At 47.7% G+C, this 24,381-nt stretch overlaps 2 protein-coding genes across 2 annotated transcripts in view; one reads left to right on the top strand and one right to left on the bottom strand.

The window, feature by feature from the left end:
* Positions 1-366: 366 nt before the first annotated feature.
* LOC130489243 (zinc finger protein OZF-like) lies at positions 367-2,662 on the bottom strand. The gene is made up of 4 exons (XM_056862992.1): positions 2,581-2,662; positions 2,277-2,456; positions 1,164-2,129; positions 367-743 (listed from the first exon to the last, which is right to left on the bottom strand). The coding sequence occupies exons 1-4, from the start codon at positions 2,660-2,662 to the stop codon at positions 367-369; spliced, it is 1,605 nt and encodes a 534-aa protein (XP_056718970.1).
* Positions 2,663-2,710: 48 nt separating this feature from the next.
* LOC130489149 (zinc finger protein 773-like) overlaps positions 2,711-24,381 on the top strand; it is a 29,691-nt gene continuing 8,020 nt past the window's right edge. The window contains exons 1-4 of the mRNA XM_056862917.1: positions 2,711-3,415; positions 19,729-19,792; positions 20,990-21,180; positions 23,221-23,350. Of these exons, the coding sequence (XP_056718895.1) occupies positions 2,711-3,415; positions 19,729-19,792; positions 20,990-21,180; positions 23,221-23,350 (1,090 nt within the window). The remainder of the gene's footprint in view (positions 3,416-19,728; positions 19,793-20,989; positions 21,181-23,220; positions 23,351-24,381) is intronic.

Here is a 24,381-nt window from a genome sequence, read left to right as displayed (position 1 = left end):
GCTTGTTAGCATAACAAGCTACAGGTGATGTTTGTGAGAACACAATGATCTGGGCCTCTGGAAAAATACTGAGTGCTGAATCTTAGACCCACAACATGGTGAAGAGTGAGGTGGCAAAGAACAAAATTGCTTTTCTGTCTTGACGGGAAAGACAAAAAGGAAGGAAATGGGTCTTGTCAAGGGCAGCTACCATTAGACAGGTCAGGGCTACATACACGTTAAACAAAAGGTAAACAGCAGGGCTACATATTGGCAGGTCAGCCACTTCAGCTGGCTTCCTGCATGCTGATTGGAAGGTTCTTTGCCAGTGCAAATCTTCTAGGGTATGGTAACACTTTGATTCTGACAGAACCCCTTTAAACACTCCTAACATTTGTATGCTTTCTCCCGTGCGTGAACCTTTAGATGTTCACTTAGGATGCTATTACAAGCGAAGCATTTTCTACACTCCAAGCATTTATATGGCTTCTTCCCTGTGTGAACCTTATGATGTGAAACTAGGTCACCATTCTGAGAGAAGCACTTTCCACATTCCAAGCATTTATATGGCTTCTCCCCCGTGTGAACCTTTTTATGTGACATTAGGTGGCTATTTTGAGAGAAGCACTTTCCACATTCCAAGCATTTGTATGGCTTCTCCCTTGTGTGAACCCTTTTATGTGTAATTAGAATGCTACTGTTAGAGAAGCACTTTCCACACTCCAAGCATTTGTATGGCTTCTCCCCTGTGTGAACCTTTTTATGTATAATTAGGTTGCTATTTCGAGAGAAGCACTTTCCACATTCCAAGCATTTATATGGCTTCTCCCCGGTGTGAACCTTTTGATGTGCCATTAGGTGGCCATTCTGAGAGTAGCACTTTCCACACTCCAAGCATTTATATGGCTTCTCCCCTGTGTGAACCTTTTTATGTACAAGCAGGTTCCTGTTGTAAGAGAAGCACTTTCCACACTCCAAGCATTTATATGGCTTCTCCCCTGTGTGAACCCTATGATGTTCAATTAGGTGGCCACTCTGAGAGAAGCACTTTCCACACTCCAAGCATTTGTATGGCTTCTCCCCTGTGTGAACCTTTTGATGTGACATTAGGTGGCCATTCTGAGAGAAGCACTTTTCACACTCCAAGCATTTATATGGCTTCACCCCTACGTGGAGTGTCTGATGTGCACTAAGGCTGCCATTTGTAAAGAAGCACTTTCCACACTGCAAGCATTTATATGGCTTCTCCCCCGTGTGAACCATTTTATGTTCAAGCAGGCTCCTGTTGTAAGAGAAGCACTTTCCACACTCCAAGCATTTATATGGCTTCTCCCCTGTGTGAACCTTTTTATGTTGAGTTAGGGTGCTATTCTGAGAGAAGCACTTTCCACACTCCAAGCATTTGTGTGGCTTCTCCCCTGTGTGAATCTTTTCATGTTTAGTTAGGGAGCTATTGTGAGAGAAGCACTTTCCACACTCCAAGCATTTATATGGCTTCTCCCCTGTGTGAACCTTTTTATGTTGAATTAGGGTGCTATTCTGAGAGAAGCACTTTCCACACTCCAAGCATTTGTATGGCTTCTCCCCTCTGTGAACCCTTTGATGTGCAGTTAGGTTGCTATTCTGAGAGAAGCACTTTCCACACTCCAAGCATTTGTATGGCTTCTCCCTTGTGTGAACCCTTTTATGTTTAATTAGAATGCTATTGTGAGAGAAGCACTTTCCACAGTCCAAGCATTTATATGGCTTTTCCCCTGTGTGCACCCTTTGATGTGAAGTTAGGGACCTACTGAGAGAGAAGCACTTTCCGCACTCCAAGCATGTATATGGCTTTTCCCCTGTGTGAACCTTATGATGTGAAATTAGGTGGCCATTCTGAGAGTAGCACTTTCCACACTCCAAGCATTTATATGGCTTCTCCCCTGTGTGAACCTTATGATGTGAAATTAGGTGGCCATTCTGAGAGTAGCACTTTCCACACTCCAAGCATTTATATGGCTTCTCCCCTGTGTGAACCCTTTGATGTGTACTAAGGACCCAAGACACAGAGAAGCACTTTCCACACTCCAAGCATTTGTATGGCTTCTCCCCTGAGTGTATCCTTTCATGTGCTTTTAGTGCACTTCTCCTGTGGAACTTATTTCCACATTCTAAGCATTTATACGTTTTCCAATATGTTCTAACAGTAAGACATGTTTTAACATGGATGTTGCTACTCATTGTTTTCTTCTCCATTGAACTCTTATGCCTTCTCTTTCTTTTCCATGTTTCATTTTGGGCTGAGACATCTAGCTTACGTCTGCTCTGACAGCCAACCAATTTCTTCCTCTGCTGCTCTTTTACTTCACATTTTCTTCTGCAGTCCTGCTTTCGTACCACTTGATCCCCAGATTTCACTTCCACCTGCAGATCTTCATCTTTTTCCAAAACGCTCCTTCCTGATTCCTTTTCACTCACCATCTCCCTCACATCTGCAACTGCATAAGAGACATAGAAATTAAGTAAGAACGAACAAACCCCAAATACCAGTTCTTGTTCAGAATAAAAAAGGTCACTGTGAGAGACACCTTGAGCCTGTGGGAACTGAGCCATTCTGCTGACCTGATGCAAAGGTGGAAAACTCACACAAACACGTAAACCACAGGACTGCCACGAAACACGGCAAAGGATCTCTTGAAACCATAACTCGGCGATGGGATAAGGCTTCTCTATGGCCTCCCGGAAAGCGGTTATGAAGCAGGGCGTTGCCCCCTCAGCCCTGGGTCTTCAATTTCAGGCCCCGCTAGAGCATAGGCTGAAGATGGAGGAGAAGAACCCGTCCTGTTCCAGGCCAGCAGAGGGAGCTCGCAGGGGGCCTCGGGTTGTTCAGGCTGGCAACGCCAAGGAGATTTTGCGTCGGGTGACGCCGCCCCAGATTAAACAGGAACCGGATGAGGGGCTGGCCCAGCGCTGGGAAGCCCAGTGGCAGGAGTTCCTGAAGGTGGTACAGTCCCCTCAGTCAGGATGGGGGAACCCGCAGCTGCCAGAGCTGATGGCTTTTGGCAACCCGAAGGGTTTCCAGGAGTCCCGGGGGATGGCCCAGCAAGCCTTCGGCAGGGGAGGCGCCTGGAAGGTGAAGGAAGAAGTCTTGGAAGAGGAGGCTGTCAGCGCGGAGACGCAACGGCAGCGCTTCCGGCATTTCTCCTACCAGGAGGCCGAGGGGCCCCGCGAGGCCTGTAGCCGCCTCCGGGAACTCTGTCATCAGTGGCTGAAGCCGGAGCCCCACACCAAGGAGCAAATCTTGGAGACGCTGATCCTGGAGCAGTTCCTTAGCATCCTGCCTCCAGGAATCCAGGGCTGCGTGCGGGAGCGTGGCCCTGAGACCTGCGCCCAGGCTGTCACCCTGGTCGAGGGCTTTCTCCTGAGGCAACAGGAAGCCGAGCGGCCGCGGCAGCTGGTGAGAGACATTTTGTCCTTGGTCGTTCTGGCGAGGCGCTAGGGTAGGAGACAGGCTTTTAGACAGTCCTGGGAGGTTGGTTAGGCTGAGAGGATGTGACTGGCCCAAGAAGTAATTGAGCTGGGCCCACATGTGGTGTAAGAGCTAGGACTAGCCTCTGGGTTCAGATCCTCACTCAGCTGAAAAGGTAACCTTGAGCCAGTCACTCTCTCAGTCTAACTTGCCTCACAGGGTTGTTGGGAAGACAAAATGGAGGGAGAAACATACATGCTGCCCATAGCTCCTGGGAGAAAAGGCAAAATGAACACATAAAGCTGCCTTATACTGAATCAGACCATCAGTCCATCAAAGTCAGTATTGTCTACTCAGACTGGCAGTGGCTCTCCTCCAGGGTCTCAGGCTAAGGTCTTTCACATCACCTGCTTGCCTAGTCCCTTTAACTGGAGATGCCAGGGATCTTCTGCATGCCAAGCAGATGCTCTGCCGCTGAGCCACGGCCCCTCAATAAAGTTGGATAGGTTGATATAACTGCCAAGCCGAAGGGGTCAATGCCGCCCACAAAGCTGTAGCAACAAGGTGGAATGCAGAGTTGCCAACGACCTGGAGGAAAAGAAATGTCCTGTCCCTGGAGAGCCAGTCCAGTGTAGTGGCTAGAGTGTTGGACTAGTATCTGGGAGGCCCAGGTTCGAATCCCCACTCACACCATGGAAGCTCACTGGATGACCTTGGGCCAGTCACACACTTTCAGTCTAACCTACCTCACAGGGATGTTGTGAGGATAAAATAGAGGAGAGGAGAATGATATAAGCCACTTTGGGTCCCCATTGGGGAGTGAATTAAATTAATTAAATAAGTGAATTTAAATAAATAATAGAGGCTTCATGGGTGGAACCGGGCAGCTGAAGCTTTTCCTAGCTTGGAGGTGAAGGATAATAACATCTCACACGTGTTAGGTTAAAGGGACAGGACACCCTCCCATCCAGGCCTGTTGGCAACCATAGCAGTAACACAGGCTAGACTTCCCTGACCGTGCAGATGGGAATAGTATTTGGCCAGAATCTCTTTCTTCTAACATACCAGAGTTTGCCCATTCAGCTTGTGACCCTCAAATAAGGTTTCCTGCTCTCATTTAAGGGCCTTGATTTCTCTGAAGAAGTGGCTGTGACTTTCCCTAGGGGGCAGCAGGTTGGCTTGTGTCTTCTCGGAAGAAGGTAAGACATTATTTTTTAAAATCTGGGTGCATTTGCAGTAGCCAGGGGGATTGTTTTTTCCTTTCTTCTGCCCATGCTTCTTTGAGGTGAGGGGGCAAAGAATCGTAGAAATATAGAGTTGGAAGGGACTGCCAGGGTCATCTATATAGCTTTCACTGACAATATACTGATTTGCACTAACGTGCTTACTGACTTCTGTGTGGTTTTGTTGCTAAATGTGTCTCCAACCCATACCTAACCGCAACAGTTCTCAAGTAGTGAACGGTATTTTCTACACAGAAAGCTGCAGCCTGGACAAGCCTCAGCAATCTTTAACCACTTACCAGAAGGGCTTGGAAAAGGAGAAACAGATGACCAAAGAAAGACACAGAGAGCTGCTCTTTATATATTGTTTTCTGGCTTGTGCTGTATTAATAAATCTATTCTAGCTGCTCTTGAGACCAAACTAAGGTTCGTATTTTTTTTCTGGTGCTTATTCAGGCATCACACAGAAACAGGATAGGGAAAGAAATGTTTTTTTAAAAAAATCTTGAATATTATTGAAACAATTTTTGTTTACACAAAAGGAATGAAAGATGGAAAGATGGCCCGAGAAGTGTCTGGTTGTCTTTAGCCAGGGCTTTCTCAGACTTGGCCTCAGCCTGTAAGACCGAGATATTCCGTCAGGCCTTTGGTTAAGGGCAGCAATGGTTTACATCGAAGATGGCCACCCTACCTCCCCCATGTTCTTCCTAACATCTAAGTGGTTGAGCCTGACTGCCTTTTCAGGTTGGCCAAAGTCCTGTTCAAATACAGCGCAGCTGATGTTGTTTTAATCTGGAAATATTGGTTTTTTAATGATGTATTCAATTGATTGTTTTATTATGTTTTTATGATATTATTGATGTTAGTTGCCCTAAGCCCAGCTTCGGCTGTGATAGAGGGCAGGATACAAATCTAAACATAAATAAATTCAATAAAGAAATACAGAGATTGAAGACATGGACAGAGAAGGTAGATTTTTCTACAAACCTGGAAAATGATCCAGGCTTGCAGGAAAAATTCTGGGGAAAAGATACATTGGGAGGGGGGTTAAGAACAGCCCAAAATATTAGTAGCAGTGCCTGTAACAAAAGACACAAATGCCTTCAGTGGCCATTGCAAGGCCACCACACACTATTGTCAGCCTTCAAGCATTGGTTTCTGTCAGTTAGGGGCAGGCAACAGTGCCATTTTGAAGGCAGCTTCGGCCTTTGAGGGAGGATTCCCCTGGGCCAGGCCCAGCACCAGTCACGTTCAGGACACTTGATACCACATGACTTGTATGACTCACCCAGGACTGGCTGCTTGCTACTGTTCAACAGCAAAAGTCAATGTGTTGGAATGGTTTCAAACTAGGATTTGTGAAACTCAGATTCAAATTCCCATCTTTTTAGAGATGGGTTTTATTTAAGTTTTATGGTTTTATTGTTCAAGACCTCAGTCTAAGAACAGGGGGAAAGTTTTTTCTTTTCAGGCGTAGTAATATCTATATCTGTGGGAGATCCATTCTCTCGCCTGTGGTGAATTGAAATGTGTTCTGAAATTCAAGAGGGCCCTCCCTTCTCTTCTGTGCTCATAAAAAGGGAAAAGATCCTTACCTAGAGAGGCCACCGTCTCATAATTTTCCTTCATCACTTCCCAGTAGAGTTTCCTTTGGTCTGGATCTAGGAGATTCCATTCCTCCCCTGTGAAGAACACAGCTACCTCCTCAAATGACACTGGGGATCTCTGAAAGAGGAAAATATATCCCTGTTAGGGCTGTGCAAAAAAAAAAATCTGGTAAATTTCGGATTCAGGTTTATTGGACCCGATTTTTCTCGGAAAATCTGAAAAAAAGCTGAATTCCTATTCCGGTAAATATGGAATTTCGGCTTTTTCCGGGTTTCCCAAAAAAAACCCCGGGTTCAATAAAGCCTATGGGGCTTTCCACAGCTCCTGGGGGCATTTTTGCAGATAGAGCCCCCAAATTTGCAGTGTTGCTGCAATGTGTCTCCTTGCAAGAACCCCCAAGTCTGGTGAAGACTGGGTTAGGGGGTTTGATTTTATGGGGTCTGGAAGGGGTTGCCCCCATTCTCCTCCATAGAAAATACTGAAGTGGCTGGCTGTATTCACATTCTTTAGAGCAGGGGTGTCGAACTCATTTGTTAGGAGGGCCGGATATAACATGAATGTCACTTGGTCGAGCCAGGCCATTGCGCGTAAATAAATAAATAAATAAATAAAGACCATACATGGACTAGGGGAGACTGGCTGCCTTGACTGGTGAGCCTGCAGCTCTCTCCCAGTCCAGAAAGACAGGGAGAAAAAGAAAGAGAAGGGAAAGAGAAATAAAGAGGGAGAAAGAGAGAGAGAGAAACAGATAGAAGAGAGGGAGAGAGACAGAGAGAAACAGACAGGAGACACAGGAAGAGAGAAACAGACAGAGAGGGAGAGAGACAGAAAGAGAGAAACAGATAGGAGAGACAGAAAGAGTGAAAAGATAGGAGAGAGGGGGAGAGACAGAAAGAGAGAAAAAGATAGGAGAGAGGGGGAGAGACAGAGAGAAACAGGAGAGAGGGGGAGAGACAGAAAGAGAGAAACAGATAGGAGAGAGGGGGAGAGACAGAAAGAGAGAAACAGATAGGAGAGAGGGGGAGAGACAGAAAGAGAGAAAAAGATAGGAGAGAGGGGGAGAGACAGAGAGAAACAGGAGAGAGGGGGAGAGACAGAAAGAGAGAAACAGATAGGAGAGAGGGGGAGAGACAGAGAGAAACAGATAGGAGAGACAGAAAGAGTGAAAAAGATAGGAGAGAGGGGGAGAGAGAGAAAGAGAGAAACAGATAGGAGAGAGGGGGACAGACAGAGAAACAGATAGGAGAGAGGGGGAGAGACAGAAAAAGAGAAACAGATAGGAGAGAGGGGGAGAGACAGAAAGAGAGAAACAGATAGGAGAGAGGGGGAGAGACAGAAAGAGAGAAAAAGATAGGAGAGAGGGGGAGAGACAGAAAGAGAGAAACAGATAGGAGAGAGGGGGAGAGACAGAAAGAGAGAAACAGATAGGAGAGAGGGGGAGAGACAGAGAGAAACAGATAGGAGAGAGGGGAAGAGACAGAGAGAAACAGGAGAGAGGGGGAGAGACAGAAAAAGAGAAACAGATAGGAGAGAGGGGGACAGACAGAAAGAGAGAAACAGATAGGAGAGAGGGGGAGAGACAGAAAAAGAGAAACAGATAGGAGAGAGGGGGAGAGACAGAAAGAGAGAAACAGATAGGAGAGAGGGGGAGAGACAGAAAGAGAGAAAAAGATAGGAGAGAGGGGGAGAGACAGAAAGAGAGAAACAGATAGGAGAGAGAAAGAGAGACAGAGAGAGAGAAAAAGATAGGAGAGAGAGGGGGAGAGACAGAAAGAGAGAAATAGATAGGAGAGAGGGAGAGAGACAGAAAGAAACAGGAGAGGGAGAGGGGGAAAGGGAGCGAGAGAAAGGAAGGAGAGGGACGGAGGGAAAGGAGGAAAGGAGGCTTCAGGCTGGCGCATGGGTCCGGATCCTGCCCTTGTATGCCACGGAACGGAGGTAAGGGGGCTTCTGGGCTGGCGTGCGAGGCGGCAGCCAACTCTGTGCACCAGGGAAGGGGGCTTCAGGCCCGGTGTGTGAGGCGGCAGCCATCTCTGCACACCATGGAAGGGAGGGAAGGGTGGAGGGGGCTTCTGGCCTGGAGCGCAAGGCGGCAGCCACATTTGCATGCCCAGGACGGGTGGGAGGGGCTTCTGGCCCGGCACGCAGGGCCGCAGCCACCTCTGCGTGCCCAGGAAGGGAGGGAGGCTTAGAATCATAGAGTTGGAAGGGACCACCAGGGTCATCTAGTCCAGCCCCCTGCACAATGCAGGAAATTCACTACTACCTCCCCCCACACACCCCCAGTGACCAGAAGATAGCCAAGATGCCCTCCCTCTCATCATCTGCCTAAGGTCACAGAATCAGCATTGCTGACAGATGGCCATCTAACCTCTTCTTAAAAACCTCCATGGAAGGAGAGCTCGCCACCTTCAGGCTGGGCGCACGGGGCCGGGAAGGCCCTAAAAGGTTGGGGGAGACTGGCTGCCTTGGCTCCACGGGCCGGAGAAAAGCCCTTCTGGGGGCGGATCCAGCCCGTGGGCCACATGTTTGACACCCCTGCTTTAGAGGGAACTTCACTATGTATTGCAATGGAGAATCCGGGCTTTAAAGAGATACACTGTATCTCTATAGAGGAGCTGGTAACCCAAACTTGGGGCTTCTTGCAAGGAGAGTCCCTTGCAGCTATGCTGCAAATTTGGGGATTCTACCTGCAAAAATGCAAGGAGTTGCGGAAAGCCGAAAAAAACAAATTCGGCTTTGCCTTTCTCCCAAGGCTTTGCCATTCGGTAAACCCGAACCAGAAATTTACTGAAATGGAGATCCCCCTCCATCACAAAACAAACCTTCAGACCAGTTGCCCATTCTGGGTCTTCTTGAGGATGATGCTCATGGGAATCACATTCCACAGGAAGCAAAGAAGGTACTTAAAATACATTCATTATAGGAATAAAAAATGGTCTAAGGGCCCTTTGGGGGTTAGCCTGCGGAGCTTGCTGACAGCAAAACTGCAACTGCAGTGAGCTACGGGGCCCAGAAAGGACAAGGAACCCTGTTGGATCAGACCAGGGGTCCATCTAGCTATTCCCAATAAGAGAAATCCAGACTGGTTGCCATTCAGACACATTCAAGAGAGTGAAAACCCAAGTGAACCTTCTACCCCTGCAAACACAGATCCTGTCCAGGAAGCCGCTCTCTCAGTGCTCCCTCTTTCTCTTTCATTCTCATTCACACAGACTTCCTCTCTCCTCTCCTGTTCATGCTGTTGATGAAATCCTAAACTCACCTTTCCTGCAGAGGTGTGAGAGCCAAATTCTCCCTCCAGCCGGAGGAAATGAGAAAGAAGAGAGGCCCCGTGGAACTGCTTATTCCATACACTTCCTTCTCGGCCTCGTGGAAAACCCACCTCATGAACTCCTAGGAAAGGCAGGATTGACTCCTTTGGTGCTCGCAAGGCCTTATCAGAAATGTAGTTCACTGCAACAAGACCCACATGGAATTTTTAAAATAAAGTATTTGGGAACGAGGAAGATAAGGTTTCTTTCCTTGTTTGTTTCTGTTTACTCACAAGAAGCCAGGAAAGTGCCAGGAGCCTAGACATAAGGGTGGGAAATACCCACTCTATGAAAAACTCTGGTGGGGTGGTTTAAAAACATTGCTGAGGTATCAAAGCCATTTAGGTTTAATAGGTAGACTGTCCGACTAGGGTCTCGGAGGACCAGGGCCAAATTCCCACTTTGCTAATGAAAGCTGCTGGCTGACCGTGGCCTGGCGCACGTTCTTAGCCTAACCTACCTCACAGGGTTATCGTGAGGATAAAATGGGTAAAAGAACAATTTAAGCCACTTTCTGCAGGAAGGAAAGGTGGTGCGGTATTTATTGCACATCTAATTTTTCCTGCAGTTTGCAGAAGAGTTGGTTTTTCTATGCTGACTTTCTCTACCATTAAGGAAGAATCAAACCAGCTTACAATCACCTTTCCCCCCCACCCACACACAACAGGTGTTCTGTGAGGTAGGTGAGGCTGAGAAAGCTCTAAGACAGCTGTGACTAGCCCAAGGTCACACAGCTGGCTTCGTGTGTAGGAGTGGGGAAACCAACCTGGTTCACCAGATTAGAGTCCGCTGATCATGTGGAAGTGTGCGGAATCAAACCCGGTTCTCTAGATTAGAGTCCACTGCTCCAAACCAGCGCTCTTAACCACTGCACCACACTGGATGATCTCTGAGGCTGTTGGTACCTCCAGTATTGCCACAACTCTTTTGTCAGAAGGCAGAGCTAGTTTTGTAAACAGCAAATTGGGAAATACCTGGGGGGTGCAGCCTAGGGAGGGTGGAGTTTGGGCAGGGTGAGAATCCTGGCAGGGAATAATGGCATAAAGTCCACCCTCCGCCTGAGCTACTTTCTCCAGGGGAACTGATCTCTGAAGACTGGACATCACATGTAATTCCAGGTGATCCCCAGGCCCACCTGGAGGATGACATCCAAATGCACAGCTGCTCATTCAGTATGGGAACTACGATGAAATATCACGGGCAGACGTCTACTAATATAATACGGCAATTACAGGGAGCTGTGGGGTTGGGAAGCGGAGCAAGAAGGGGTGGGCTCCCATATATAATAACTGGAAACAGGAAGGGGCGGAGGTTCCTGGAGGTCTCCTGGGGCCAGGATGACCTTGCCAGTGAAGAGGTGTTCTTGAGCATGATGGATGTTGGAATCAACCTGTACAGCAATCAGGCAAGGAAGATCTCAAGCAGGGAACTGTATTGAAAATACCATTATAGGGCAAAAAAATGGCTAAACAGAATTTGAGGTGTTAACTAATATAGGGTACAGCGGTCTTTTCCGTATAAAAAAATACTGTGTTTGCGGCAATCTTTGGATTTGGTGAGGGGAGTGAGCGGGTGGGATCTAGCCTATAGTAATAAAGGGAACTGCCTGTCTATCTGTCTTTTTGTGGCAGGCACACCTCAGGAAACCAGGCTAGGCACTGGAAACTTGGCCTCCAGCTTTAGGATGATCTTGGGAGGCCAAAGTTCACGTCTTCTGTCTTCCAAACTTCCAGAGAGATATTCCCTGAATTGCAGAGCAGGGATGAGAGAATGTACAACCCCCCCCCCCAAAAAAAATCCACCTTAATCTCTGTTAATGCTATTAAATTGTAGGCCTGATCTGTGCCTGGCTTGGCTCCCCCTGGGACTGCTCTGAGGTGGCCAAACAGCAAAACAGCAGCTTCTCTTGCCTGGCTTCTCTTCTCCCGCATACCACCTTCCTTTTTCATCACTTTTCTCACTAAACAGAAGTGCTCATAGATAACTATCATATTCCCTCTGCCGAGATTTTCCCTGCGATTTTCAATCAAGCTCAGCTGATCCCACCCGAAGGGTGGTGCTTCAGGAGAGTCCCAGGCAGGGGCCTTTCCCAGCCCTGCAACCCACAATCTTCCTGTCTTAACCCTTTTTCAAGAGCCATCACTGAGCTCCAGACTTTTGAGATGCAGAACAGGAGCTCTGCCGGGCCCCCCTCTGGCCTAGTGAAATCAACAAGGCCATTCCTCTTCTCCTCCCATCATCCTCAGTCGCTCAAACAAAGGTCTGCCTCTAAATGGAAAGGCCGAAGAGGAAAACAGGAACCGCAGGGATTAGCTAGCAGGAACCTAAGTGGAGATCATCCATCTCTCCCAATCAGAGCCCTCTTCATCAACACGTTTCTCTTCACAGCATGAAATGTTGAAGGCTTTCTTTTTCAGGCACTGTTACATTCCCAGGCGTGGGACCTCTGCCCTTTCCTCTGTGGCAAAGAAGTGTGCCCTGAAATCAAAGAGGGCCAAAGGAAGATACTACCCCCTTCCTTCTCTCCTGGGTTCATAATAAAAAGGAAAAGATCCTTACCCAGAGAGGCCACCATCTCATAATTTTCCTCCGTAACTTCCCAGAAGAGTTTTCTTTGGCCTGGATCCAGGAGAGCCCATTCTTCCTCCGTGAAGAACACGGCTACCTCCTCAAAGGACTCTGCACATCTCTGAAAGAAGAAAACGTTGACCAGTTGATCATCTAGTCCTGTCCCCAAGCATTCAAGAAGTTAAGTCAACTGATTAAAACAATGCAATACATCAAACTGACAGCAATGAAAATTGCATTCTTTTTTTCAACCTCTGATAGTTATCATGGACGTCTTCAAGAAATACAAAATCAAAAATGTCTTGGTCATTTAAATGAAGGGGAAAAAACCCTATTTGACTATATACCGGGTTCAAGAACAGAACTACTTTCCACGCTGAAGCGCAGACTTACACAGAAATCGTAACGCCACAGAAGGTTTCTGCTTTAAACATACTTTTCTGCAGAGGCGATCTGTGTTACTATTAAGCCTGCATCCAGCTCTGCAAACGTAAGATGGCCTAATTAAGGCCATCCTGTCTATTGTGCTATTATTTCTCTAACAAACGTAGGCCGTGTGATCCTCAGGGTTGGGCGGGGGAGAGGCGCAGGGTCAAGAACACCCAGCACAAACCTGCTGCCTCACCTCAGAGGCCCTTTCGGATATTTGAGCACTGTAGAATGACTGCAGTTTGTACCACACGCCTTTCAGCTGCATGTCTCTGGAGATGTCAAATTTCATACATGAGAAACGGTTCCAGGCGAGCAGGACACGATTAAACCAACTATGATCGACTGGGCTCAAAATGTGGGACATGATATTGTTTTAAATAAATGGGAAAGATTATGGTCTAAAGATTTAAAAGGAATAAAAGCACAGTCAGTGCGAGAAAACATCTATAAAATGATGTATAGATGGTATCTAACACCCAAGAAAATTGCAAAGATTTATAAAACGATGTCCCCTACTTGTTGGAAATGTAACAAAGAAATTGGTTCCTTTTATCACATGTGGTGGACCTGTGACAAAGCCAAAGACTTCTGGGACATGATTTATAACGAACTGAGATTAATACTACAAAAGAATATATCCAAAACACCAGAAATGATGTTATTGAGTATGATTCCAGACGACTTAGCAACACAAAGAACCTTTTTGATATATGCCACAACAGCTGCGAGACTGCTTTATGCAGCGAAATGGAAAGGGCTAGAAACTCCAGAGAAAAAAGACTGGATTGTTAAAATGTTTGAAGTGGCAGAAATGGCAAAACTCACAGCTATTCTAAATGAAGAAAATGACGTTCGGTTTTTGGGGGAATGGGGGGCGTGGATGCATTATTGTGAATATGAGTTAAAATTGGGAAGAATGGAAGAATATTTTCTAATCTGATCCAGAGGATTATTTTTGATTTTTTTTTATATTGAATAAGCATAATTATATTTACTAACAGATTATGGTTTTTTATATATGGTATTGATATTTTATCAAGATTAGATTACCTATGACGGGAGGAACTTTTTATTAAGAGGCAGATAGAGGTGATGGGGAAGTCAAAAAATTTTCCATTTCTTTTTTTCTTTTTTCTTTTCTCTTTTTTATTATATGATATGGAATTATAACAACTTTAGGTTAGAATTGAAATTCGATATTGTTATAGATGTTGTTTAATGCAATGGAAAATTTCTATCATAAAACCCAATAAAATTTATATATACGAGAAACGGTTCCAGGCAAAGGTTTACATACTAAATTGGGGCGGAATTAGTCTTGCAACATGAAAACCGGGAGCCTTAAAATTGGCACCGGCATCAGAATGAATATTGTCGAAAGCTTTCACGGTCAGAGTTCATTGGTTCTTGTAGGTTATCCGGGCTGTGTGACCGTGGTCTTGGTATTTTCTTTCCTGACGTTTCGCCCGCAGCTGTGGCCGGCATCTTCAGAGGAGTCACACTGAAGGACAGGGTCTCTCAGTGTCAAGGGTGCAGGAAGAGTAATATATAGTCAGAAAGGGGCTGGGTTTGAGCTGAATCATTGTCCTGCAAAAAGTATCAAAGGTGTCAAAGCTGCTGGCGAAATGTCAGGAAAGAAAATACCAAGACCACGGTTACACAGCCCGGATAACCTACAAGAATCAGAAGGAATGTTTGGGCAGCAGTGTCAGAAATGCAGGGAAGGGAAACCTATTGGCTCAGATTAAGAACAGAAAATCTAATGTTTTGCAATGGAAGTGACGGTTCACTCTGGAGAGGCCAGGAAGGGGGAGTCTGCATAGGCAGGGAGAGTGAATTAGACCCCCTCCTTTACGCACCTACAGCCCAGCTGACAATTCAGAGGTCGTCTTACCGATGAGGCTCATTGGGGTTTATTCACAAGAGACAGCAAAAGTATGTACTGGAAACACAATAAGCAAAATATGGCCAAACTCCAGTGCATAGAGCCATGGGGGTGGGGGGGGGCAGTACCAGGCCAGGATCCCTGCTGGATCCGACCGTCTAAAATAAACTCGGGCTGGTTGCAGAGAGCACGTCCAAGGGGGTGAAAACACAAGACCCCCCACCCCACCCCCCTCCGATCCTGCCCGGGAAGCCGCTTCCTCGGGGCTCCCTCCGGCCCCCTCTTCCCCTTCCCCTCCGCTTCACACGTGTTTTCTCTCCCCCTCTCCTTGCCCAAGATCTGCTGCATGAGACCCTCCACTGACTCACCTCCCCTGCAGACGTGCAGAAGCCAGGTCCTCCCTCCAGCCGGGGGGAGGCAGAAAGGAGAGAGACCCCGAGGGGCTCCATTGCCCACAATGGTCCTCCTCCCTCTCTGAGAAGAGCCGCCCCATCCAACACGTGGGAAAGGAAGGGTTGAGATCAATGGTGCTCGCAAGGCCTTGTGGGAAATGTAGTTCCCTGCGACAACCAGCCCCAGAGGGAAGAAGAGAAGTCTTTGGCAAGAGGATGGCCCCCCTGCATGGAGAGGTCCTGAAAAAGAGACAGAAGGCGACGGGGAAGAAACCCTTTCTGCACAAATCTTTCGGGTTTGTTGCAGCACTTTCTTCTCCTGCTGGGAACTACCTTTCCCCAGCTCTGGAGGGGGACCTTCCTGGAGATTTGGGGATGGAGCCTGCGGGGGGGACGGGGGGACAACGACTGGGACGTCAGTGGGCTACAGTGCCACAGAGTCCACCCTGAAAAGCATCCGTTTTCTCCAGGGGAACCGACCTCTGTCGCCTGGAGACCAGTCGTCAGAGTGGGAGATCTCCAGGCCCCACCTGGGGGTTGGCAACTCTGCTAAAGGGATATGCCAGCGCTTCAGAAGGTGCAGAAAAGAGCAACCAAAACGATCAGGGGACTACTAGAGCAACTGCCCTATGGGGAGCAGTTAGGACACTTGGGGCTGTTTAGCTTGGAAAGAAGGCGGCCGAGGGGAGACAGGATAGAGGTCTATAAAATTATGCATGGTTTGGAGAGAGTGGACAGGGAGAAGCTTTTCTCCCTCTCCCACAATACTAGAACGCCCATCAAGTCCAGCAGTCTGTTCACACAGGGGCCAACCAGGTGCCTCTAGGAAGCCCCCAAACAAGACAACTGCAGCACCACCATCCTGCCTGTGCTCCACTGCACCTCAGACAATAGGCCTGCTCCTCTGATCCTGGAGAGAATAGGGATGCAGCATGACCAGTAGCCATTTTAACTAGTAGCCATGAATACCCCTCTCCTCCATGAACAGTCCACCCCACTCTTAAAGCCTTCCAAGTTGGCAGCCGTCACCACATTTTGGGGCAGGCAGTTCCGCAATTTAACCATGCGTTGTGTGAAGAAATACTTCCCTTTTATCTGTTTGGAAAGCCTCCAGCTTCAGCAGATGACCCCAAGTTCTAGTATTGTGGGAGAGGGAGAAAAGCTTCTCCCTGTCCACTCTCTCCAAACCATGCGTAATTTTATAGACCTCTATCCTGTCTCCCCTCGGCCGCCTTCTTTCCAAGCTAAACAGCCCCAAGTGTCTTAACTGCTCCCCATAGGGCAGTTGCTCTAGTAGTCCCCTGATCGTTTTGGGTGCTCTTTTCTGCACCTTCTCAAGCGCTGTCATATCCCTTTAACAGAGTTGCCAACCCCCAGGTGGGGCCTGGAGATCTCCCACTCTGACGACTGGTCTCCAGGCGACAGAGGTCGGTTCCCCTGGAGGAAATGGATGCTTTTCAGGGTGGGCTCTGTGGCACTGTAGCCCATTGACGTCCCAGTCGTCGTTCCCCCAATCTTCGCAGGCTCCATCCCCAAATCTCCAGGAAGGTCCCCCTCCAGAGCTGGGGAAAGGTAGTTCCCAGCAGGAGAAGAAAGTGCTGCAACAAACCCTAAAGATTTGTGCAGAAAGGGTTTCTTCCCCGTCGCCTTCTGTCTCTTTTTCAGGACCTCTCCATGCAGGGGGGCCATCCTCTTGCCAAAAACCTCTCCTCTTCCCTCTGGGGCTGGTTGTCGCAGGGAACTACATTTCCCACAAGGCCTTGCAAGAAGGATTGTTCTCAACCCTGCCTTTCCCACGTGTTGGATGGGGCGGCTCTTCTCAGAGAGGGAGGAGGACCATTGTGGACAATGGAGCCCCTCGGGGTCTCTCCCCTTTCTGGCTCCCCCCGGCTGGAGGGAGGACCTGGCTTTTGCACGTCTGCAGGGGAGGTGAGTCAGTGGAGGGTTTCATGCAGCAGATCTTGGGCAAGGGGAGGGGGAGAGAAGACACGTGTGAAGCGGAGGGGAAGGGGAAGAGGGGGCCGGAGGGAGCCCCGAGGAAGCGGCTTCCGGGGCAGGATCGGAGAGGGGTGGGGGGGGTCTTGTGTTTTCACCCCCTTGGACGTGCTCTCTGCAACCAGCCCGAGTTTATTTTAGACGGTCGGATCCAGCAGGGTTCCTGGCCTGGTACTGCCCCCCCACCTACCCCCATGGCTCTATGCACTGGAGTTTGGCCATATTTTGCTAATGGTGTTTCCAGTACACACTTTTGCTGTCTCTTGTGTATAAATCCCAATGAGCCTCGTCGGTAAGACGACCTCTGAACTGGCAGCTGGGCTGTAGGTGCGTAAAGGAGGGGGTCTAATTCACTCTCCCTGCCTATGCAGACTCCCCCTTCCTGGCCTCCCCAGAGTGAACCGTCACATTCATTGCAAAACATTAGATTTTCTGTTCTTAATCTGAGCCAATAGGTTTCCCTTCCCTGCATTTCTGACAGTGCTGCCCAAACATTCCTTCTGATTCTTGTAGGTTATCCGGGCTGTGTAACCGTGGTCTTGGTATTTTCTTTCCTGACATTTCGCCGGCAGCTTTGATACCTTTGATACTTTTGGCAGGACAATGATTCAGCTCAAACCCAGCCCCTTTCTGACTATATATTACTCTTCCTACACACTTGACACTGAGAGACATTGTCCTTCAGTGTTACTCCTCTGAAGATGCCTGCCACAGCTGCGGGCGAAACGTCAGGAAAGAAAATACCAAGACCCCGGTCACACAGCCCGGATAACCTACAAGAACCAATGAACTCTGACCGTGAAAGCCTTCGACAGTATTCATTCTGATGCCGGTGCCAATTTTAAGGCTCCCGGTTTTCATGTTGCAAGACTAATTCCGCCCTAATTCAGTATGTAAACCTTTGTGTGGAACCGTTTCTATTGTATGAAATTTGACATCTCCAGAGACATGCAGCTGAAAGGTGTGTGGTACAAACTGCAGTCATTCTACAGTGCTCAAATATCTGAAAGGGTCTCTGAGGTGAGGCAGCAGGTTTGTGCTGGGTGTTCTTGACCCTGCGCCTCTCCCCCGCCCAACCCTGAGGATCACACGGCCTACGTTTGTTAGAGAAATAATAGCACAATAGACAGGATGGCCTTAATTAGGCCATCTTACGTTTGCAGAGCTGCATGCAGGCTTAATAGTAACACAGATCACCTCTGCAGAAAAGTATGTTTAAAGCAGAAACCTTCTGTGGCGTTACGATTTCTGTGTAAGTCTGCGCTTCAGCGTGGAAAGTAGTTCTGTTCTTGAACCCGGTATATAGTCAAATAGGGTTTTTTCCCCTTCATTTAAATGACCAAGACATTTTTGATTTTGTATTTCTTGAAGTCGTCCACAATAACTATCAGAGGTGGAAAAAAAGAATGCAATTTTCATTGCTGTCAGTTTGATGTATTGCATTGTTGACTTAACTTCTTGAATGCTTGGGGACAGGAATAGATGATCAACTGTTCAATGTTTTCTTCTTTCAGAGATGTGCAGAGTCATTTGAGGAGGTAGCCGTGTTCTTCACGGAGGAAGAATGGGCTCTCCTGGATCCAGGCCAAAGAAAACTCTTCTGGGAAGTTACGGAGGAAAATTATGAGATGGTGGCCTCTCTGGGTAAGGATCTTTTCCTTTTTATTATGAACACAGGAGAGAAGGAAGGGGGTAGTATCTTCCTTTTGCCCTCTTTGATTTCAGGGCACACTTCTTTGCCACAGAGGAAAGGGCAGAGGTCCCACACCTGGGAATGTAACAGTGCCTGAAAAAGAAAGCCTTCAACATTTCATGCTGTGAAGAGAAACGTGTTGATGAAGAGGGCTCTGATTGGGAGAGATGGATGATCTCCACTTAGGTTCCTGCTAGCTAATCCCTGCGGTTCCTGTTTTCCTCTTCGGCCTTTCCATTTAGAGGCAGAGTGATTTTCCCACAATCCTTTGTTTGAGCGACTGAGGATGATGGGAGGAGAAGAGGAATGGCCTTGTTGATTTCACTGAGCCAGAGGGGGGCCCGGCAGAGCTCCTGTTCTGCATCTCAAAAGTCTGGAGCTCAGTGATGGCTCTTGAAAAAAGGGTTAAGACAGGAAGATTGTGGGTTGCAGGGCTGGGAAAGGCCCCTGCCTGGGACTCTCCTGAGGCACCACCCTTCGGGTGGGATCAGCTGAGCTTGATTGAAAATTGCAGGGAAAATCTCGGCAGAGGGAATATGATAGTTATCTGTGAGCACTTCTGTTTAGTGAGAAAAGTGATGAAAAAGGAAGGTGGTATGCGGGAGAAGAGAAGCCAGGCAAGAGAAGCTGCAGTCCAGTTTCCAGGTGGTGAATGGGGATTTGGGAGTCAAGTGCTTCTCTTTGTAATGTTTTGCTCTTTGGCCACCTCAGAGCAGTCCCAGGGGGAGCCAAGCCAGGCACAGATCAGGCCTACAATTTAATAGCATTAACAGAGATTAAGGTGGATTTTTTTGGGGGGGTTGTACATTCTCTCATCCCTGCTCTGCAATTCAGGGAATATCTCTCTGGAAGTTTGGAAGACGGAAGGCGAGAACTTTGGCCTCCCAAGATCATCCTAAAGCTGGAGGCCAAGTTTCCAGTGCCTAGCCTGGTTTCCTGAGGAGGTGTGCCTTCCACAAAAAGACAGATAGACAGGCAGTTCCCTTTATTACTATAGGCTAGACCCCACCCGCTCACTCCCCTCACCAAATCCAAAGATTGCCGCAAACACAGTATTTTATTATACGGAAAAGACCGCTGTACCCTATGTGAGTTAACACCTCAAATTCTGTTTAGCCATATTTTTGCCCTATAATGGTATTTTCAATACAGTTCCCTGCTTGAGATCTTCCTTGCCTGATTGCTGTACAGGTTGATTCCAACATCCATCATGCTCAAGAACACCTCTTCACTGGCAAGGTCATCCTGGCCCCAGGTGACCTCCAGGAACCTCCGCCCCTTCCTGTTTCCAGTTATTATATATGGGAGCCCACCCCTTCTTGCTCTGCTTCCCAACCCCACAGCTCCCTGTAATTGCCATATTATATTAGTAGACGTCTGCCCGTGATATTTCATCATAGTTCCCATACTGAATGAGCAGCTGTGCGTATGGATGTCATCCTCCAGGTGGGGCCTGGGGATCACCTGGAATTACATGTGATGTCCAGTCTTCAGAGATCCGTCCCCCTGGAGAAAATAGCTCAGACGGAGGGTGGATTTTATGCCATTATTCCCTGCCAAGATTCCTACCCTGCCCAAAGTCCACCCTCCCTAGGCTGCACTCCCCAGGTCCCCAGGTATTTCCCAACTTGCTGTTTACAAGACTACCTCTGCCTTCTGACAAAAGAGTTGTGGCAATTCTGGAGGGACCAACAGCCTCAGAGATCATCCAGTGTGGTGCAGTGGTTAAGAGCGCTGGTTTGGAGCAGTGGACTAATCTAGAGAACCGGGTTTGATTCCACACTCCTCCACATGAGCAGCGGACTCTAATCTGGTGAACCAGGTTGGTTTCCCCACTCCTACACACGAAGCCAGCTGTGTGACCTTGGGCTAGTCACAGCTGTCGTAGAGCTTTCTCAGCCCCACCTACCTCACAGAACACCTGTTGTGTGTGGGGGGGGGTAAGGTGATTGTAAGCCAGTTTGATTCTTCCTTAGTGGTAGAGAAAGTCAGCATAGAAAAACCAACTCTTCTTCTGGCAAACTGCAGGAAAAATTAGATGAGCAATAAATACCGTACCACCTTCCCTTCCTGCAGAAAGTGGCTTAAATTGTTCTTTTCCCCATTTTATCCTCACGATAACCCTGTGAGGTAGGTTAGGCTAAGAACATGCGCCAGACCCACGGTCAGCCAACAGCTTTCATTGGCAAAGTGGGAATTTGTCTCTGGTCCTCCGAGACCCTAGTCAGACAGTCTACCAATTACACCTAAATGGCTTTGATACCTCAGCAATGTTTTTAAACCCCCCTCCCACCAGAGTTTTTCATAGAGTGGGTATTTCCCACCCTTATGTCTAGGCTCCTGGCACTTTCCTGGCTTCTTGTGAGTAAACAGAAACAAACAAGGAAAGAAACCTTATCTTCCTCGTTCCCAAATACTTTATTTTAAAAATTCCATGTGGGTCTTGTTGCAGTGAACTACATTTCCGATAAGGCCTTGCGAGCACCAGAGGAGTCAATCCTGCCTTTCCTAGGAGTTCATGAGGTTGTTTTTCCGCGAGGCCGAGAAGGAAGTGTATGGAATAAGCAGTTCCACGGGGCCTCTCTTCTTTCTCATTTCCTCCGGCTGGAAGGAGAATTTGGCTCTCGCACCTCTGCAGGAAAGGTGAGTTTAGGATTTCATCAACAGCATGAACAGGGGAGGAGAGAGGAAGTCTGTGTGAATGAGAATGAAAGAGAAAGAGGGAGCACTGAGAGAGCGGCTTCCTGGACAGGATCTGTGTTTGCAGGGGTAGAAGGTTCACTTGGGTTTTCACTCTCTTGAATGTGTTCCGGGCAACCAGTCTGGATTTATCTTATTGGGAATAGCTAGATGGACCCCTGGTCTGATCCAACAGGGTTCCTTGTCCTTTCTGGCCCCCGTAGCTCACTGCAGTTGCAGTTTTGCTGTCAGCAAGCTCCACAGGCTAACCCCCAAAGGGCCCTTAGACCATTTTTATTCCTATAATGAATGTATTTTAAGTACCTTCTGTTGCTTCCTGTGGAATGTGATTCCCATGAGCATCATCCTCAAGAAGACCCCAGAATGGGCAACTGGTCTGAAGGTTTGTTTTGTGATGGAGGGGGATCTCCATTTCGGTAAATTTCTGGTTTGGGTTTACCGAATGGCAAAGCCTTGGGAGAAAGGCAAAGCCGACTTTGCTTTTTTCGGCTTTCCGCAGCTCCTTGCATTTTTGAAGGTAGAATCCCCAAATTTGCAGCATAGCTGCAAGGGACTCTCCTTGCAAGAAGCCCCAAGTTTGGGTTACCAGCTCCTCTATAGAGATACAGTGTATCTCTTTAAAGCCCGGATTCTCTCCTGTTTCTTTCTGCCTCTCTCCCTCTCTCCTACCTGTTTCTCTCTTTCTGTCTCTCCCCCTCTCTCTCCTATCTGTTTCTCTCTCTGTCTCTCCTCTCTCTCTCTTATCTGTTTCTCTCTTTCTGTCTCTCCCCCTCTCTCCTATCTGTTTCTCTTTTTCGGTCTCTCCCCCTCTCTCCTGTTTCTCTCTGTCTCTCCCCCTCTCTCCTATCTGTTTCTCTGTCTCTCCTCTCTCTCTCCTATCTTTTTCACTCTTTCTGTCTCTCCCCCTCTCTCCTATCTGTTTGTCTCTTTCTGTCTCTCTTTCTCTCTGTCTGTTTCTCTCTTTCTCTCTTTTTGGAGCGGTGGAGTCTGATCTGGAGAACCGGGTTTGATTCCCCACTCCTCCACATGAGCAGCGGAGGCTAATCTGATGAGCTGGATTTGTTTCCCCACTCCTACACACGAAGCCAGCTGGGTGACCTTGGGCAAGTCATTCTCTCTCTGCCTCACCTACCTCACAGGGTGTCTGTTGTGGGGAGGGGAAGGGAAGGTGATTGCAAGCCGGTTTGATTCTCCCTTCAGTGGCAGAGAAAGTCGTCATAATATAAAAACCAACTCTTCTTCTTCATCGTCTCTCTCCCTCTCTCCTATCTGTTTCTCTCTTTCTGTCTCTCTCCCTCTCTGTCTGTTTCTCTCTTCCTGTGTCTCCTGTCTGTTTCTCTCTGTCTCTCTCCCTCTCTTCTATCTGTTTCTCTCTCTCTCTTTCTCCCTCTTTATTTCTCTTTCCCTTCTCTCTCTTTTTCTCCCTGTCTTTCTGGACTGGGAGAGAGCTGCAGGCTCACCAGTCAAGGCAGCCAGTCTCCCCTAGTCCATGTATGGTATTTATTTATGCGCAATGGCCCGGCCCGACCAAGTGACATTTATGTTATATCCGGCCCTCCTAACAAATGAGTTCGTCACCCCTGCTCTAAAGAATGTGAACACAGCCAGCCACTTCAGTATTTTCTATGGAGGAGAATGGGGGCAACCCCTTCCAGACCCCATAAAATCAGACCCCCTAACCCAGTCTTCACCAAACTTGGGGGTTCTTGCAAGGAGACAAGTTGCAGCAACACTGCAAATTCGGGGGCTCTATCTGCAAAAATGCCCCCAGGAGCTGTGGAAAGCCCCATAGGCTTTATTAAACCCGGATTTTTTTGGGAAACCCGGAAAAAGCCGAATTTCCATATTTACCGGTATAGGAATTCAGCTTTTTTCAGGTTTTCTGAGAAAAATCGGGTCCAATAAACCTGAATCCAAAATTTACCAGGTTTTTTTTTTTTTTTTTTTGCATAGCCCTAACAGGGACATATTTTCCTCTTTCAGAGATCCCCAGTGTCCTTTGAGGAGGTAGCTGTGTTCTTCACAGGGGAGGAATGGACTCTCCTAGATCCAGACCAAAGGAAACTCTACTGGGAAGTGATGAAGGAAAATTATGAGACGATGGCCTCTCTAGGTAAGGATCTTTTCCCTTTTTTATGAGCACAGAAGAGAAGGGAGGGCCCTCTTGAATTTCAGAACACATTTCAGTTCACCACAGGCGAGAGAATGGATCTCCCACAGATATAGATATTACTACGCCTGAAAAGAAAATTTCCCCCCCTTGTTCTTAGACTGAGGTCTTGAACAATAAAACCATAAAACGTAAGTAAGACCCATCTCTAAAAAGATGGGAATTTGAATCTGAGTTTCACAAATCCTAGCTTGAATCCATTCCAACACATTGACATTTGCAGTGGGGCTGCTTTTGAACAGTAGCAAGCAGCAGTTCTGGGTGAATCATGCAAGTCATGTGGTATCAAGGGTCCTGAACGTGACTGGTGCTGGGCCTGGCCCAGGGGAATCCTCCCTCAAAGGCCGAAGCTGCCTTCAAAATGGCACTGTTGCCTGCCCCTAACTGACAGAAACCAATGCTTGAAGGCTGACAATAGTGTGTGGTAGCCTTGCAGTGGCCACTGAAGGCATTTGTGTCTTTTGTTACAGGCAATGGTACTAATATTTTGGGCTGTTCTTAACCCCCCCTCCCAATGTATCTTTTCCCCAGAATTTTTTCTGCAAGCCTGGATCATTTTCCAGGTTTGTAGAAAGATCTACCTTCTCTGTCCATGTCTTCAATCATCGTATTTCTTTATTGAATTTATTTATGTTTAGATTTGTATCCTGCCCTCTATCACAGCCGAAGCTGGGCTTAGGGCAACTAACATCAATAATATCATAAAAACATAATAAAATAATCAATTGAATACATCATTAAAAAACCAATATTTCCAGATTAAAACAACATCAGCTGCGCTGTATTTGAACAGGACTTTGGCCAACCTGAAAAGGCAGTCAGGCTCAACCACTTAGATGTTAGGAAGAACATGGGGGAGGTAGGGTGTCCAGCTTCGATGTAAATCATTGCTGCCCTCAACCATAGGCCTGATGGAATATCTCGGTCTTACAGGCTGAGGCCAAGGCTGAGAAAGCCCTGGCTGAGGACAACCA

Source organism: Euleptes europaea, chromosome 1 (genome assembly GCF_029931775.1).
Source record: "Euleptes europaea isolate rEulEur1 chromosome 1, rEulEur1.hap1, whole genome shotgun sequence".
NCBI classification, from domain to species: Eukaryota; Metazoa; Chordata; class Lepidosauria; order Squamata; family Sphaerodactylidae; genus Euleptes; species Euleptes europaea.
The sequence above is the reverse complement of the archived record's forward strand: the minus strand, read 5'-3'. Positions and strand labels throughout refer to the sequence as shown.